Source organism: Sylvia atricapilla, chromosome 11, assembly GCF_009819655.1.
Source record: "Sylvia atricapilla isolate bSylAtr1 chromosome 11, bSylAtr1.pri, whole genome shotgun sequence".
Lineage (NCBI taxonomy): Eukaryota > Metazoa > Chordata > Aves > Passeriformes > Sylviidae > Sylvia > Sylvia atricapilla.
In genome coordinates this window covers 3251791-3270725 of record NC_089150.1, presented here as the reverse complement: position 1 = coordinate 3270725, position 18935 = coordinate 3251791, and the positions used below count along the sequence as shown (strand labels likewise).

General features: G+C 43.4%; 1 protein-coding gene across 1 annotated transcript in view; it reads right to left on the bottom strand.

Moving 5' to 3' along the window:
• The window catches only part of CNTN3 (contactin 3), a 51316-nt gene that overhangs the window by 13750 nt on the left and 18631 nt on the right, over positions 1–18935 (bottom strand). Inside the window, exons 5-9 of the mRNA XM_066327166.1 lie at positions 14579–14715; positions 12374–12503; positions 11124–11274; positions 3186–3313; positions 1433–1608 (exon numbers count right to left, since the gene is read on the bottom strand). Of these exons, the coding sequence (XP_066183263.1) occupies positions 1433–1608; positions 3186–3313; positions 11124–11274; positions 12374–12503; positions 14579–14715 (722 nt within the window). The remainder of the gene's footprint in view (positions 1–1432; positions 1609–3185; positions 3314–11123; positions 11275–12373; positions 12504–14578; positions 14716–18935) is intronic.

Genomic DNA, 18935 nt, shown 5'->3' with positions numbered 1-18935 from the left:
TGGGAAGAGCCTCAAGGGGCTGGGGAGGCAGCAGGAGGCTCCCCTGCAGCATGGGGATTTTCCATGGGGCTACCCCAATCCTGCCTGGGACATCCAGCCCAGGTGACAGTGACATCACCTTCCTCCCTTCCCAGCTGCCTGGAACACAAGCACAGAGCATTCCCTGCAGCAGGAGCAGCTGCTGGAACCCCTCAGGCCTGTCCTGGCTGCAGAACGACCCCCAGACATGGCTGGAGATCCCCAGGTTTGGGGCAAGTCTGCTCAGAATTTGGGCATTTGCCTGGTCGCCCATGCTATTTAATAAATCACCTGGCTAAACAAAAAATACCAAAAAGCAGCAAGACAGACTCACATCCCATAGTTTTCCAACCATCTGGAAGATAAGGTGGTGCCCCCAGAACATCCCAAAAACTACAAGGTGACAGAAACCTCAGGCCACCCAGACATGAGTATATGGAAATGGATCCAAAAAATCACGTATTTTCCCACCAAGAAAGCTGAAGTTATTTTTGCAAATACATTTTCATTTAATAAATACACATTGTATCTACTGAAAGGCTTGAAAATATTTAGGATTATTTACTCATCACGACCTGCCTGTAACTCTAGATGGAATTATTCCATGGACCTAAAATAAAACATTTTCATGGATCTCCTGGTAACCTGTGAAGTTTTCTACTAACAAGCCCCAGATTCCTCTTTACACAAACAACAGCTTAAAAAAACAAAACCCCTGAATGTCTCTATAAAAACCCCCATGACTAATTATTTGCGTCAGGTTGTTCCTTTGTCTGTCATTGCTGTGTTTCAGGTGATCCTGAGGAAAATCTGGTAGGAATGGAGGCAAGAATTTAAAACTTCAGGTCTAAAACTCAGGGCACATGAGCAATGAGTGATGGGCAGCGAGCTGGGCCAGGGGAGGATTTCCTTTCAACACAGAAGGGAAATCTCAAAAAACAAACATCTTGATTTTTAGCATGAGGAGAGGGAAGGGAAGGGAAGGGAAGGGAAGGGAAGGGAAGGGAAGGGAAGGGAAGGGAAGGGAAGGGAAGGGAAGGGAAGGGAAGGGAAGGGAAGGGAAGGGAAGGGAAGGTTTGGGAAGGTTTGGGAAGGTTTGGGAAGGTTAGGGAAGGGAAGGGAAGGGAAGGGAAGGGAAGGGAAGGGAAGGGAAGGGAAGGGAAGGGAAGAGAAGAGAAGAGAAGAGAAGAGAAGAGAAGAGAAGAGAAGAGAAGAGAAGAGAAGAGAAGAGAAGAGAAGAGAAGAGAAGAGAAGAGAAGAGAAGAGAAGAGAAGAGAAGAGAAGAGAAGAGAAGAGAAGAGAAGAGAAGAGAAGAGAAGAGAAGAGGAAGAGAAGACAAGAGAAGAGAAGAGAAGAGAAGAGAAGAGAAGAGAAGAGAAGAGAAGGGAGGAAAGAGAAGAGGTTTGCAGCTCACCCCTCCAGCCTTCTCGAAGTGCGAGGCGTCCCTCTGGAAGTCGGTGCGGGTGCCGTTGAAGTACCAGGTGAAGCTGATGTCCAGCAGAGGATCGTGCTGCACCTGGCAGGGCAGCACCACGCTCTCCCCCACGGTCACATCCATGTTGGAAGGTGCCAGGGTGATCCTGGTGGGCTCTGCAGGGAGCACAGACACTGGTTAGTGGATTTTTCTGCCGTGCTGCTGAGCTTCGCCTGCCGCTGAGATCCCCCAACCCTGTATTCCTCGGATGGGATCAGTGACAGCCACTCCCAAAGATGCAGCTGGACTGGGAAATGCTGCCTGCAGCTTTGTGTCCTTGCATTTCCCAGCAGGAGCTGCTGGGCACTGGGAAGGTGAATTTGAGCCTGCTGGGTGCAGCCAACCCACTGCAGCAGGCTGAATCCACAGGCAGGAATTGCCATCCCACAGCTGGGTGCCTGTAGCCCTGCTTTTGTGCCTGAAATGTTTTACTTTTCCGAAAATTCTTTTCCCAAGGGATTTTCTGTAAACAAGAGAAGTGGTTTTGTAACTGTAACTTTTTTTACATTCTTTTCCTAGGAGGAACTTCTTCTTCTTGATGTCTCTCTGGTCTGACCAATGTGAGTGAAGAGGTTTCTCTTCTTGTCACCAAATTGGTCTGTGTAGAATAGTATAAAAAGAAGACACATCCCAAAAATATAAAAAAGTCATTTTCAGCCTTCTGAAGTTGGAATCTGTGTCGTTGTGGTGTAAAACAACGTCAGGTGGCTCTCAGCAATCCCACTGTGCTTTGAAGCAGCAGCAGCCACTGGGCAGATGAAGGGGTGGGAGTAAGGGAAGGACCTAATAAACCCCAGAAACCGGAGGAAATCCACTTAAGGAAGAACACAGTGGATATTTGGGTCCATACATCACACAGAACATAAATAGTGTCATTAAGAGCAGCTGTTTGTTATTCCAGAATCACATTAACTGAGGAAAAATTTCAGCTACTGTAAATATTTTTTAATAAAATTTAATTCTAGGAATTCTCTGTATATAATTCTATTATTTGTATATAAAGGGGCATGAATCATTTAGGAGCACTGGCTGGAAATATGAAGCTGTTAATTCACTGAACAAAATAATTCTGTTTGGACGTATGAGATATACAGGATCTGTAATGCAGTGGGATATTAGATAACTCTGAGTTTGGGAAATCTTTCAGGTATTAAAATGTTTGAAAAAAAAAGATTTTGAGAGAAGACATTTTCCAGATAAGCTTCACAAACTTCTGGCTCTTTTCATCCAGTATCTCAACCAGCAGCCAGGAATGGATGACTTGGAGGAAGGATCCCTCTGAACTACATTTCTGTATAAAATTTGCTTTTGAAAGACTCTGTTCTCTTTTGGGCAAAACAGAATTTCGACTGGAATATAAAATTACCTCGAAGATTTTTTTTTTTTTTGATTGACATGTTTTTTTCATAACAAATTAAAAACCCCCACGAACTTAAAAGTATAATTGCACTATTTAGTGTTTGGAGAAGTGAGAGGAGGGAGGGAAGTGTTCAGAACTCCCTCACATCTGAGAAATATCTTTGTCAAAGACAGAAAACTCCCTCAGTGTCTTTTCAGCTAATAGAAGAGCTGTTAACAGCTATCCTTTTATCTTTATACATTAAATAAATAACTTCTCATGCTCTTTGCGTTCTACCACATCACTCCTGAGTCTGCAGTTCCAGTTCCAGCCCCTGTGGCCCAGCTCACCCACCTGTAACCACCAAGCTGGTGGAGCCCCTGGCTGTTCCAAACTGGTTTGTGGCCAGGCAGGTGTAGCTGCCAGCATCCCCCTTGGTCACGTTGGCTATCCTCAGTCCTCCATCCTTTAACAGTGTGATCCTAAAAAAAAAATCACCAGGAGATTTTAAAAGTGGCGGAATTTATAGACAGAATGTTTCAACACTTTACTGTCATCTCAAACACGTTAAACTGTATTGACAATTAAAAAAAAAACGACCTCCATGAAACCAGGACAATCTCCTGCCTGGGGTTTGAAAATGGTGTGATCATCCACTGACAGTACACAACCAACCTGAACCCACCCACCTACCTGCAGATATGATTTTGGACACCTGGAGAACCAATTTTTTAAGAGATGTGGGCACATGTGTGTGTGTGAAAGAGAGAAATCCCACATGAGCTCCATCATTTTTAGCTGCTCCAACTGAAACCGGAATAATTTTCATCTCTTTTGTTGTTTACCTCGAGCAATCTTGCAGAGCAACTTTGAAATCACTGCGATTACCATGACAACTCCATAGGATTGTTCATCAACTTCCTCTGTGGAGGGACTTGCAGGACCCAAAATTCCCTTTGCCCCACACAAGCCCCCACAAGTGAGAGTATGGAAAAGCAGGAAGGTGTTTATAAAAGCTTTATAACAGCAGAAACCCCACAGCACTGACAGGGACAGAGGAGCAGGAATGGCCCCACAGCAGAGGTGACATCCCAGACAGCAGCACTGGAGGGATGTAAGGTTGATTTGACTACCTCTTCCCCTATTTCTTGTCCTCCCATCTGCTCTATCCACAGCTGCAGGGACTTCAGCCCCAAGACAACCTGCAGCAGCAAAATAACTGAATATACACAAAAACGTCCACATGAATTAACAAAAGGTACCCATTTTCCTGACGTGCACAAGTCAAAAGAGCTTCAGAGCTTTTCTCTCACATCCCATCAAGCCAACTGGGAGGCACCAAGCTGGAGCACCTTGGCTGGATGGTGGTTTGGAAATGTCCTGCACTGGGCTACAGGACAAACAGAGCAGCAAAAAAAACCCCAAAAAAACCTCTCCAGGCAAATCTGTGCCTGCATCAGCTGGAGTCTTGCTCAGTTTTCAGGGGAAATGCCAGCTGAAAAGGCAGCAAATGTCATCAAACTTCACCCTCAGTGGCATGCCACTGCCACCTGCCCTCCCGTGGAAGAGCTGGGAGGGTTTTGCCTGCTCACTTCCATGTGCCTCGTTATTAACCTGCTGCTTTATTCAGCACAAAAGGAATGAATTCATCACACACCTCTGCTGCTCTTTTCATTTTCAAGGCTCTTGAGGTAAAATGATGTCAGTAGATCCCTGTTGCTCATCCCAGCCGAGCTCTGTGGCTGGATTCTGCTGTGCTGGGACCAGCTCAGGATAAAGAACTCTGCACAACCCTGACCCCAGGTGTGCTGAGGGGTGGTCTCGGGGAGGGTTTCCTCACATGAGATTTAGATTGTTTAAAGTCCTTGGCCCTCTAAAAGCCCCGAGTCACGTTGGTATAAAAAGGCAGAGTCCTCAAGGTCTGTTTTCAGGTTTCTCGTGTTGTTTATTATTTGATATCTCAGAATTTTCTCTGCTCCCAGCCGAGGTCCAGACAGCAGCTGGGACACGAGGTGACTGCCCACAAATGGGATATTCCCTTATATTTATACAGATAACTACGGGTCAGTTATTTACTATTTTGTACCTGTGCCCAGTGCCCACACTAAAAGTGACATTTCTACTTTGCTCCAATCCACTCCAACTACTTTGTGCCATCAACACCCAAAAAGATGGAGGACGAGGAAGAAGGAGAAGTACATGAGGTACCACCCAAATTCCACCATCTTGTGCCCATTTACTTCTGTTCTATAAACCCTAAAACTAACCCTAAAACTACTGAATTTTGTATCTTCTACTGTGCTAAACTCCTGTTTTCACATCCCGGTGGTTTGCAATTCCTCTCTCTGTGTTGGGAGCCTCTCCCATGGACTAAAATCAAACCCGGTGTTTTCCTGGGCTCTGTGCCAAGGTCTCCCCTGGACCAGCTCCACACCCCCTGTGCAGGGCTCAAATTCCCTTCCTCGGGTCCCAGCTCATCCAAGGGGATGTCCTGGACTCCAACAGGGCTCAGGCTCCTCTCCCAGGTGACAAGTGACAAGGACCAGAGGAACGGCCAGGGAGGCTCAGATTGGATTTTGGGGGGGAAAAATCTCTTCATGAAATGGCCATCAAGGGTTCAGTGATCTTCTCCCAAACCCACATTCCCTAAATGCAAACCACAGCAGTGGGAGCCCACCAGGGCTCTGGAATTCCACTGCCCTACTCCCTTTGACAGCAAATTCCCCTCAAAGCCCCATGGAGGCTGTTCTGAACCTCTGGAAGCAAAGATCTGCACTCCTGCCACTGCTGCACTATTCCGTACAAGCAAAGGGAAAATTTGGAATTACAGTACAGAAATGTATGCATCACTTTTAAACGGCTCTGCTCTTAATTAGTTCAAATTGCATTTTGTATTTCCTTAAAAAGGGTGTTTCAGCTCTCAGTGCTGCAGCTGAGCTACTCTTCCTCTGGGCATAGGTGCTGCAGTAATGAAATTAGCAGATGCAAATTACAAGAGATAACAAGTCACCCTGTTAGAACAACAGACAAAAGCCCCTTATTGGGGTGAGAAAGAGAGCTGTAAACAGGCAGTTTAATCCATTTATAACCACAAAAGCATCCTGAGGTACCTCAGCTGATGTGGTGGCATTTGAGGCTGGTTTCATTATTTTTTTTTTCAAGGGAGGATGTGCCTCACCAGTGACTTCCCTGAGGTTCATTAACTTGTTTTGCAAAAAAAATTCCTAAGCCGTATTTGGCTGCACTTCATGTTAGATGGAACATTTAAAATTAATTAAACCGTGCCATATGGTTTATAGGTATTTTAAATGTGTTAAAGACATGAGTGATACATTTTATAGGTAATTAGGATGACATCAAAAAAAGGGTGTTAAAATATATCAATTATGGTTACAAGCAAATGCTGGTGCACTTTGTAGTTGAAGCTTCATCTACTTTGATGCAATTTCCAACAGAAAAAAAACATAAAATTAAAAAAACCCCAAGTGTTGACAAAGCCTGAGATCAAACAAAGGAAAAAGTATGATCAGGGAATAAACCTGAAAATGTCTATTGTTTAATTAAAGTGAATCACTTTTAGAGTGCTCTGAGCTACCTGCAAGCCTAGCTTGCCTGAAATAATTAAACAGAAAGCTTATTAAAACCTAGATATAATTAAGAATCGTTTTTTTCTAGAATTAAAAATAAAAAGCAAACAATACAGCAAAAAAAATCAATTTGAGAAAAATATTATAGTTGAAATAAAATCTTTACTGGTAAATTAGAAAAAGAGCAATGCTCCACTTTTTCCAATTACAAAACAGTAAATGCAGCTTAAGAGCCTATGGAAACCCTAAACCTCAAATCAGCTTTGCTTTTAGTTTATTTAGAATTATTCAATATTCACACATGGTGCTGGAACACTGCCAGAGAGAGAGAGAGAGAGACCCAGACCTGTGACACACAAAAATAACAATCCAGCCTTTGGCATTCCCTGCATCCACAGCTGGTTTTCCAAAACATTTTGCTGAAGGCCAGCAATTTTCCATGGAAATTCCATTTTCTGCACCCTTTTGATACCCTGGTGAGTGGCACAAAACCTTCATCCCTTTCCCAGAGACCATGGGGGGAGTGATGGTCCTAAATCCACCTCAATCCCAGCTGGAGATTGATTTAGGACCTGCTTGGTCATCAGACCAAAGCATCATTGATAAACCCATCATCTCTCCCTAATTCCTGAGCAAAACTGGGGGGAAATTGATGTTTGGGGAGATTTTATTTTTTTCTCTATACAATCAAATAAAACCCCCTTGAGTCACACCCACACACTGAGGTCAGCAGGATGGGGAGAAGGATTAAACAACTTCAGGACTTTGAGGTTCCTGACTGGAGACAAATTTCACCTCTTTATGTACTTATTTAAAAGTGACATATTTTTATACATTGATATTTGGAGAGAGAAGACAGAATGTGCCTCAGGATCCACTGAAACTTGGTGTCATTAATGCAACTGTTAATGACTGGAAACCTCTCCATCCTCCCAAGGCAAAGCTTTATTACTGAATTATCAGACATCACCAAACTCAGGAATCACTGCCTGATTCATTTGTCAGATTATTCAGCAAAAAAACCACCCAAATCCAACTATTTTAGATCCTTATTGATATGGTAATAAACACAACCACATTCCTTTCCAGTTTGGGACACTTCAGTGCAAAAGGAACGGTGGAAAAGTGGGTCAAAACTGTCTTTTAATGTCTCAGTCAAATTCCAACTCAATTAAAGCAGATTAATTAACAGGCAAGTCAGCAAAAAAAAAATCTTATGCAAGTACTGGCAAGTAAATGCATTACTTTTCACATCACAGCAATTCAAATTGTAACACAAAATGAATAAAAAATATTTAATTCAAATTGCAGGGAAGCTAAAATCATTAATACTTCTAAATACAGTGCAATTTTTTATCAGGGATTATTTCCTTTCTCCCTTAATTTGCCATCACTTGGCCACAATGAAAGCTGTTAAAACCGGAGTTTTCTTGAGGGAACTGCACTGGGAAGTCTTTTAGTCAAGTTTCTGCAGCATCTTCTCATCTTTGTCTAGTCTTGGTAAATTTAGAAACATTTTGGAATACAGGTGAATTTGTTTAAAGGTGAAATTTTCACAAAATCCTGTTTTTTAACCCCCTTCCAGTCAGGAGTTTGAGCCAGGAGTTCAGGACCCACCAGAGCCCACAGGCAGTGACTGTCAAGTACAAACTGAAAATTAAAAGTCATGTACATACATAAAACATTAGGGAAATCTTGGAAAGGGTGATGTCTGGGTCGCAGCTATTTTAGTATTTATTCTGGTTTTGGTGAGTTTAACCAGCATCAGGAGCATTTAACTTTGGGGAAACATCTGATCCTCCTTTTTCTGGAGGATAAAAAGACAACAAAAATTTCATCCATCTGGAGGTGGAGCTGTCTCAGGCACCCAATAAATTTAATTCCCATTTTCTGTCCTTCCCTCTGCACGTCAGCCTATGCTTTTGCTTCTCTCTGCACTCCATTGCTCTTTAATGTTTAGCTCTTTATTAAAGATAGTCTAGAAAAAAAAAATGAATCACGTATTTTGCCAAATTAACAAGAAACAAGATTGCTTCCTTCAATGCTGAGCGATTTCTCAGCCCAGAGCTCATGAATCCATTTCTGAATTATATTTTCTCCCCTCCGCAAGACACACTATATTCAGCTCATTTAATTAAAATTTACTGAGTCATTATCCAAATCTTCTGCATACGGAAAAAAAGCAGCACCATTTAAAAATAAATTAAGAATACGAGCAACAGTGCCATCAAAATGAAACTCTCTCAGGCTTCACTGAAGCATTGTCACCAGTACCTCAGCGCAACCCCAGTCCTCTGATGACAAGAAATTCAAGTATTTGTGCTTTATCTTCATTATTCAAATAGAAGTTTTTCTTATGGCATTAAGAAATGCAATTCAAATTAGAACTCCTTCTGCCATCCCATCACCTCTCCCAGGGGTTGTCCATGTTGGACTTCCCTTGTGGGAGGAACTCGTTCCTCCTGTTGGCTGCAATTAAAAGAAGAGGAAAACCCTCCCCACCAGACTTCTCCACTGGAAAGGGAGTTAGTTAATGGCTGAAAAAAAAAAAAGTGCTGCTAATTCGAAACCCTTTCCTGAACTGCAGGAATTGAGGAACCACATGAAATCCACGAATTGCAATTATTCACAGCAGACAGTAATGAACTCCAGGGTTTCCTGCAAAGAGCCACACTCTGCTCTTCTCCGAAGGCAACTTTATTTCATTCAGATTAATTCAGGATTACTGCCTTGTTACTGGGCTTCCTCTGGAAGCCATTTACAGTATGTGTCCAAAATAAACACTCTGGGTCATATTTTGGAATTACCTGCACTTGGCAGAAGCAATAGCCGTTATTCATGTTCATAAACCTAAGCAGAGCAGCATCATGTTCAACTCATTTTTGGAAACTGAGCATTGATTTCTTCACCCCAAATGAAACTGGTACCATTCTACTTTTTATGGAAATGGAACAGGGACAAAATTATTTAGGAATTTTCCTAAAGGGATAAAATCAGGAGCCGTGCATTTTTTTGCATGTGCTTTACAAAAGCAATCATAAAAACAAAACCGACTGAGATCCATCAAAAGGCAACAAGTTTCACATAAATTTTAGAGGTCATAATTTAATTTAATAGATTAGTACTGTTTAATTAAAGGCTTGAAGCGTTCAATAACCAAGCCAAATTGTCACATTTGACAACACTTAACACCAGAACACGTGAGAACCCCTGTGGCCCCTGCCCAAAGCTTCTGGGGGCAAGGAGACAGCTCCAGCCTCATGATGGAGCAAATAAAGGTCTCCACTGCACTCTATTCCAGGTTTTACCTATCTGGGAGAAACTTCTGTGTTCAGAAATTGCAAAAAGAAAAGCACAATGTGGTGTTTTACAGGAACAGGACCAGAAGAATTTTGTCTGATTTGGAAGCAGGTTCCTGATGCCAGGCTAAGCTCTGTACAAATCAATACCCAGTCCTAGAGGAGCAGGGACAGAACCCTTAAATCACACCACAACGCCCTGGCAATCCCCCCTCAAACCCACATTTGGTGTCCTCAGCCTCGTGTCCAGCCTCCTGGACACTCTCTGGCCATGAATTCTGTGGTGTGAGTGTTCCAGGAGGAACAGGCACAGCCAGCCTGTCCCCACTGCTCCCAGCAAACACTGTGACCCTCCAGAGCTGCTGCTGGGACTGCACCAGGGTCTGACTCAGATAGAAAAGGCTGACCTGGGGCCAGAGTGAACCCCCAAAAACCAGTTCTGGCTCCTCTGAGCCTGTCCTGAAGTGTGCTCACTGACTATACCCATGCCAAATCAGCCCTGTAGCTATCTTCATCACACCTTTCCTCCCAGGAGCTTCTCTGCTGCCCCAGCTCAGTCCCTGGAGCTCCCAGCCTGTGTAAATACTGAAATGCAGAACAAAGGCTGGAGTGTCAGCAATGCCCAGAGTGGGAGAGATGCAAACCCAAAGGCTGCTCCAGAGCAGAGAGGTCCAGCCCTGCATTGTCTTTTTATACAATTTAACCAGCACACGTGTGCAGTTTCAGTTGATGACTGATTCAATAATGCTTTAATGGGTATTGCTGGAAAAAAACCCGTTTGCATGTTGTTGGAAATCAATAGCTGGGGGCATGGGTGAATCACAAACTGTCCCCGGAGAATCACAATCCCAAAACACATCCACTACCACGTACACAATGATGGCATCTGTTATCCCTGCTAGGATCATGGCTGCTTGAAAAGAGCCTGAAAGTGCATTTTCCTTTTCTTGTCATGTTTTCACCTGCTATTCTTGACTTCCCAATTAACATTTCTTTCTTTTCTCAGCTACAGCATCCCCACGGCTGTAACACACCTCAACTGCTCCTTTGCCAGCCTTTTCAGAGCATTTTGCTGCAGCCTTTTAGTGCTTTGGTACAGGCTTTGCATTCCCAGTTTTCTATCAGTACCTGGCTCTCCCTAAATCAGGGCCAACTCTATGTTAAACTGAAAACCAAAATCTGACCCTTCACCTTAGACAAAGCACCAGACTTGCATTCTCAGTGCTCTCATACCATCACAACAACAACAAAAAAACCCTAAAAAAACCAAGCAAAAACATCCTCAGGCCAGGCAGACTTCAGAGAGGCTTTACAAGAGTTTGGATCTTCAGCTGACACTACTGCATAAAACGACACACAAAAGCTTCTTGTAAGATTAAAACAAATAAACCAACGTAAGGTGATACCTTTCATTTTCGCGTAGCTGCTCACCTCCCTTCTTCCAGGAACATTTGGCCTTAGGGAAAGCTTTGGGTTTGCACTCAAAATCAACTGTGCTGCCCATCTGAACCTGGATCAGTCTCTTCATTGGACTCGTGGAAAAATCCGGAGCTGAAGCTGAAACAGAAGGGGCAGCAGTAGTGAAAGAAAGCACTTTTAACAATATTAATGATACTACTACTTAGCACTTAACACGAGCACTTTGCAGACTCCAAGCATAATTAACACCATTAATTAGTGCAGACAGATCCTCTATTGGGCAATTAGGCATTTTCTCCTCCTTTTTTGTACAGATCCTGCTACCAAAAGTCTCAGCTGTGAGCAGCCAACAACCAAGCACAGAAGATCACAGGGATGGAAGCTCCACGAACTCAGTGGATGTTCAGCACCTGCCCAAGTGGATTCTCTGCTGAAGGCAGCAGATTTATCCCATCAATCTCATCGATATCACACCAGGAGTCTCACTGAACTCAGGGAACTGCAAGGTCCCCAGTTTTCATGTGTCAGTCATGTCAATGACAGTGCAGCTCACTCTGAGTGAAGTTTTCATGAACTAAAGAGTTTGGAAAAGGCTCGTGGCCTCTCCCTGCAGTAACAGAGAACTTGGAAAGGAAATTCAGCGCTTGAGGAGAGCAGGGCTGAAGGAGAGTGTGCTAATCAACACCACAGAGGAAATAACCTGTGTCCCCAAAACACAGCACTGTCCCCAAAACACTGTTACAGCTTAGTCTGGACTGTGTTGGAGGGAGAAGCTGCACCAGTGTGAGTGTGTCAGTCCTCAGACAAACAGCTGGCACAATTCCAGCCCCAAGCACAGTCAGGTTGGGTGGATGGCAGATTGTCACTGCTGTCCCTGGCTCCAGAAGGGCTGCACACAGAGGTTTTCAACCCCAAGGTGTCCCTGAGCCCAGAGAGGTGAGAGCAGCTGATGGAGCCAGCACCACCTGCACACCAGGTTTTAATCCTCCTGCCCAACCCCAAACCCCCATCCCTGCTCTTCCCCTCGTGAATAATTTATCCTACTCTGCTTCAAATGAATGATTGGCCTGTAAATCCTCTGGCAGCAGATGACTCAACTCCTCAGCTCTGCAGATAAAGACATCAGGTTGACAAAAAAATGTTTTATTTCAGTGACAGCAGCTGAGTGAGTTAAACCTGAGGGGGTGTGGAGAGAGATAATGAGGTTTGTGTTTTAGTGAAAAAAGGAAAATCTTACCTACAACCCTGAGCTCGGCACTCGAAGAGATGACACCATGTTTATTTTCAGCTATGCACTGGTATCTGCCAGAATCTGTCAGATTTAGATTTGATATTGTAAGTGCACCATTTTCAATTTGGATCCTTCCCTGAATATTAAGAAAAATATCTTTATTGATGATATATTTCCTGTGAAAAATTTAAAATAAGTAAGGAACAGAAACAGGACAGCATAAATACAATGAAGAGGGTAAATGTAAAAGGCATAATCACGAAAACAGTTCTGAAAGAAGTGACATCACTGCACCATGGCACAGCAATGGTGATCAGATATGGAGATCAATGCATGAAGTAATTCCTCAAACTTGCCCAGCTGCAATCTCAAATGCCCTTTCATTTCTCCAGAAATACAGACAGAACCCTACCAGCCCCCTCAGACAGACCAGAGGATCCAAACTGTGCAGATGGCACTGGCATTTCACACCATTTAGAGCTTTCACATGTGCCACTTGCTAATGAGCTCTCTCTAACACTGTGCAGAAAAAACCTCCATCAGCCATCAAAGCAAAGGCACAAACTGCAGTGCCTTGGAGCCAGCAAGGAGCTGGGGCTCCTCACCTTGCTAATTCTTGGAAAGCTCAATTACAGCAGCAAGTGACTAATCTGAGTGGCAGGACCGGTGAGAAAAGGAACCAGAAAGACAAAACCAAAGGAGCAACAGCTCTGGGGAAAACCAGAGTCAGAGTCAAGGACAAAACCCCAAACTACCTGCCCAAAAGTATTTTCTGAGGGCTGCTTTTTGGATCTGGACCTGGCTTAGGAGGCCCAGTGCAATGACCCCCTCCCTGCCTTGTGCCAAGGGCAGCTGGCCCAAGCCCAGGGACACTCCAGGACAGCTCAGCTCCTTCCCTGCCAGGTCCTGTCAGCTGAGTGAGGGGCTCAGACAGACTGACAACAACCCCAAGGAGGAGAAATCCTGAGTCTCCATGTCTGGGTCTTCTCTGCAGCATCCCAAGCTGCTGCTCTTCAAAAGGATTTGCCCATGGAGCAGGGGAGAGCTGAGTGGAACAACCCCAAGAGAATTTTTGTGAAGGAGGAATTCCCTGGAATCCTACCACGAGGGGACTATTGCAGTTAAGGAGCAGAAGACACCTGATCACTGCACACAGAGAACTCCTCTGGTGTCTCCTCAGGGCTGTTCTCCAAGAGCTCTTTCCCTGTTTCCAGAGGAACTCACATTTCTGCCCTGCCATCATGCCAAAAGGCTGGACAGCAACACTCCAAGCAGGAAAAACGGGGAGATAACAATTCCAAGGTATTTTTGTACTTGCTGAGGTGAAAAAAGCCCATTACCTCAGTGACTCTGTATGACACAGCAACAATGCTCTTAAATCACCCAGGGGAGATTCTGTGTTCCCTCATTTAACCTGTCCACAAAAAACCACCATTCCTTTTAGCCACACGTAAGAAACGCTTTCCAGTGCTCTGCTCATTTTTCAGAACCATCCAGTGAATTCACCTGAGCAATCCCTTTTCTTCCCCAAAAGCCAGTGCTGAGCACAAGGACTGGCCAAGGGCAAAAGTTCATATTCCTGACAACCTGAACAGGGCTGTTTTCCAACCAGCAGAGAGATTTAAAATCAATAAATAAGGGAGGCTCTCACATCCTGTTCTGCATTTCTAACCTTTCACCTTCTAAGTTCAACCTCTTTTCCCTGTCACTAAATGCAATAATTTCAGTTAATTTACTAGGATAACTGCATTAAAGCAAGTATCTATGTTATGTTGCTGTTTGTATTCCATTCTTTGCAACAAGTAGTGGCAAATCCATGAATCCATGAATCTTCAGTTTTGTCAAGACGTTGGAAAATATTTTCCTACTACCTTTAATGAAATGCCAGCTGCAAATACAGTAAAATAATTCAAGCTCTCCATCCCTTCTTTATAGTTCTTTATTTAGAACATTATTAAGCTTCCTTCTCCAGTCTTTCCTTACACATTTCTCTCTGTGCTTCTATTGCTTTTGAATCTGCTTTTAGCTGGAATATTTTTGCACAATGTAATTTGTCATTGCAGCTTTTGAGGCTTCATCAGGATGCTCTCAAAAAACACAAACCCGCTATCAAAAACTTCTCTTGCTTAACACCAGGAACTTTTGGATTCTCCAGTTGGCATGGATATTGTTATTTTCACACAGCACCACTTTTCCCGAGCAGAATGTTACCTCTATTGCCAGCTGCTCTCCATTCTTCAGCCACCTGTAGGATGGTTTGGGCTTCCCACTGGCTCTGCAGTCCCAGTATAAGGTGTCCTCCACAGCAACTTCCACATCCTGTATGGTCTGGAGCCAGTGAGGCTTTGCTGCAGATAAAACACACAACAAACTCCCAGGTTATTGCTCCAGAGCACAATCAAAGGGTTAATGGGCACAGAACTCATCGATTTTCTGCACAGACCCATCTGTGCCAACAGAGCTTCCCACTGGGCCTGCTTCAAGCCCCCTGATAAAACAAATAACTTCTTATTCCTCTTGCACGTTTTTATTATGAGCACTAAACCAGAGGAAAATTGAGAGTGCAGATCACTAAAGCCGGACTGGTGAAACCAATATTAAAATCACTAATGATTAAACAACATCATTTTGCAATCAAGGCAAATGTAAGGGAAAGACATTAATGGCGAGACTGAAATTAAATAAGTGATGTGGCTAAATCATCAAATTAATGCTGAAGAGAATCCTTTAAGTCTTAAAAAAAAAATAATGGTATGCCAGCCTTAGTGCTAAATACCATTTAAATTGTTTTCTAATGCAAGGCAGCACTTAACTGGATGAAAACATGGATAAATGAGATTGTTTTTGAAAGCAGAAGTCTTGGCACAGAATTTGGGTAACGCAAACAAGTGGAATAAAGTCCATAAAAATCGCTATTTTTTAAGCCAGAATTTGATGCAATAATACCATACATCCTTCAGAATTACCCAAAATACAGTTAAAACTGTGAAGATATTTAAAACATCTGTAAGAGCTTTCACAGGAAGGAGAAGGCTCACTTGGCAAATAAACATCAATGCATGAAAGACAACAGTAATTTATCTTATTTATTTTTATTTATTTATTCCTTTAGTGCTACTTCACACATCAGTTCAACGCTGTTTTACAGGTAATTTCTGAGTTTTCTTTGAATTTATTTAAGTTATCAGGAAGTTCATAATCTCAGCCTATGCTGTTTCTCCAAGAAAAGATAAATTCTGGACATTGCCTATGGAAAGAACAGATGAAAGAGCAGGATGCAACTTGGCTGCAAACTCGTAGCTATGGGCAAAGAATTTTCCAGAGTCAATTTGCTTAAGTCAGTAATTCAGGAAAATCTCATACCACCCTCAGATGAAAACAACTGGGAGGAAACAAATCCCTGGTGATGGAGGAAAACATTATTAAATACACGAGTTTAGGAAGCACAGAAGGTCAGATTAATTCCCACTGAACTTCCCACTACAATGGAGCTCCAGCAGCAATTAACTCAGGCCAGGGTAATTAATGATTGGCCCCTGGGCACAACTTGAGAGCTGAACCTTTCCACTGCCACGGGCACAGCACAGCCAAGCCAGGTCTGGATGATGAGGGTTGGCACTAATTTCATTTTAAAAGATTCCTCGTTTCCCAGCATGGAAATTTCCTCTCAATCCCAGGTCCTGCAATGCAGTGAAAAGACCTCAACATGACCATGTACAGCACCAGGCTTTTATGATAATGATTATTGATCTATTTATGATTTATGTATCCATATTTAGGGTTAACTTCTTACAGAAGAACTTCCTCAAAATGCATTCACTGAGGTTTTAACTACTAATGAATACTGGAATTCAACCAATATTTGCTGGCAGTGAAACCCTCTGAATATTTTTTCCCTACATCCCCACGAGGATTAACATCTTTCACTGATTTGGGGATAATTTCTTTTTTGCACCCTCTTTATCAAGGCCAGCTGCAAAAGAGAGGACGACCCGATCTTTGTGCCACATGGATGTACAATTTCACTGGCATTAACTGGGGTTACATCTTCAAAGTTCACGTTACAACACTGGAGCTCAGCCACTGCTCCATCTCACATTGTCACTTGCCCCACATGTGCCAAGGGAATGGAAGCTCAGGGCTCCAGGTAATGAGCTCCCTGCACTTTGCACACCTAAATATTTATACAACATTCAGCAGTGCTTGAATTACTGATGGATCCATGCTCGTGGAATATTTAACACCTGCTGCCTATCTCCACTTGAAAGTGGGTTAAATATAATCTAGTCTCAAGTCTAAAGATCTTGGATTTAATTATATCAATAATAATAATAATAATAAAGGTCTAGCTAATCTTGTTTTAACACTGTGTCGGGCAGTCTCCATAGGAGGGTTTCCCAAATTCCCACAGGATGCAATAAAGCAGGAATGCACAGAACAGCTTCTCAAGGCACAGGGTGAGAAATTCCTGCTGCTTGTCCGTCCCCAGGAGAGTGCTGAAGAAGACTCCAGTGATTTCCTGGAGGAAGGCTCCAGTTCTCCTCCAATTACAAAATAGACAGAGGAGCTGAGCAGGAAGAAAAGCCCCACTTTCAATTCATGGCTGAAAGAGAACAATTCAACCAACCAGCTGAGAATTGAAAAGGCAGCTCAACTGGGGCAATTCCAGCTGGGAATACTGTGACTCCTGGCCAGGATAAAGGTGCTTCATGTGCAGAAATGGAGTCAGGTATCAGCAGCTCTGATGTTTGGACACTCTCTCATAACAGGAGCAGGATTTGCCAAGTCCAGAACTGCCCCTTTTTGGCTGAGCTCTGCCCGAGGACACCTGAAGGACTCTGAATAAACAGCTTCTTTCCTCTCAAGGTTTAGTCACTGCCAGGCAAATTTTACTGCCCGAAATACCTGATTCCACCACCACTGCCTCATGTGTGCTCCTGAGGCTAACAAAGCCTCATTTTCTCCTGGAACTGCTGCACAGTCATTGTGAAACCTGGATCTTCCTGAGGAGAGAGTCACTTCTTCCTAAAGCAAGGAACAGGCAAGCAGGCAGCACATCCTTGCTGAGAATAATAATAATAATAATAAAAAAAAAACCAACATTGTCCTGTAAGCTGAGAGGTTGGAAGTTAATTTTAAGGGAGTTCACAGTGCAGGGCTTGAAACTGTGACAGGAATCCATATTTTGGGATAATACCAAGAATTCTTTGGAACTTGCTGTGCAATCTTCATGAAAGATTCATCTGCAGCTCCCCCAGGACGAAAAGCTGGTAGGTAAGTGATTTTCTAAAGCAGGTTAGCCGTCAGCTCCATGGCCAGTCACTCGGAAAAAGCACCAGCCTGGATTTTGCTTCAGTTGTTTTAGCCTAAAATATTCCTTGCAGCGCTCACGGTCCCAGAGGCAAGGACAGAACAAGTGTGTAACTTCATAAAAAGTATCCCAGGGAGAGGCCTCTCTCATCTCTTTTTTTTGGGTTTGTTTTGGTGGTTATGATGACCCTTCTCTTCCGGGCAGTTAGGACTGCAGGAAACAACTGGTGCTTCATTACACTCCACACCTCCCCTGTAGGTCGAAAGGGAAGGGAAGAAGGCAGATTTTACAAAATTTTCCAGATTTTACAAAATCCCTTCGTGGCTTTCTGGGGGTTGAAGTGAAGGAAGACCAACTCCAGTGAAGCTGAAGAAGTGACACTTTCCAGAGACTGAGCTGAGGTTTGTAAATTATTTGTGGGTTAACCCCGCACGATGCATCAAAACACGCATTTTTATATATTATTTCCTTCAGAATGAGAGAATCCCACAAAAATCTGGTTTTAATTCTCTTGGCCATGGGAGCAGAGCAAAGGGAAAGCAGAATTTCAGGGTCATGACTCTTCCAGGGGGTTCTGTGCTCTCCAGGAAACCAAAGCCTCTGGGAAACTCTTCCAGAACAAGGATTCACACAAGGTGTTTCCTTCTTACACTTTGACATTCCCACTATGAAACCTGGGCTGGAAACCTCTCAAACCCCTTTGGGGTGTGCTTGAAATCAGAGCAGAAAGAACTTCCCAGGACACAAGAGGAAGCAGCTGTGAAGCCAACAGGGAGGGAAAACCCACCCCAAAAGTTCCCCCTGCAGTTTTCCAGGCAGTCTGTCTCAAAGTCAGGCTCTGACACTCAAACTGATGCCTGCAGCAGGGATGAACCCTTATTTCATCTCCAAACTCCGAGGGGATTCAAGCACGGATCACTTTTGTTCTGCTAAAACAGCTGGGCCGAGAGAAGCAGCTGACACATCCCTGAAAATGTCCATTTTGAAAATAACAACGCCCTCGAGCAACAGGTAATTCCAAATTAAAAAACTTCAGTATGTAAAAGAACACAAAATGTTTGTCTAGGCAGCAAGAAAATCATATTATTAGACAGCATTAACAATTAAACTCTAGGCTGATCAAACTCAGCAACTCATTGATATCATTCAGTTGTTTGCAGCTCTGTTGATGTTGTCAAGACATTTCCATGCACGAGACAGAGTGAAGCTATCAGATAAAACCTTTAAACAGAGATATTCATCCACATACACAACACA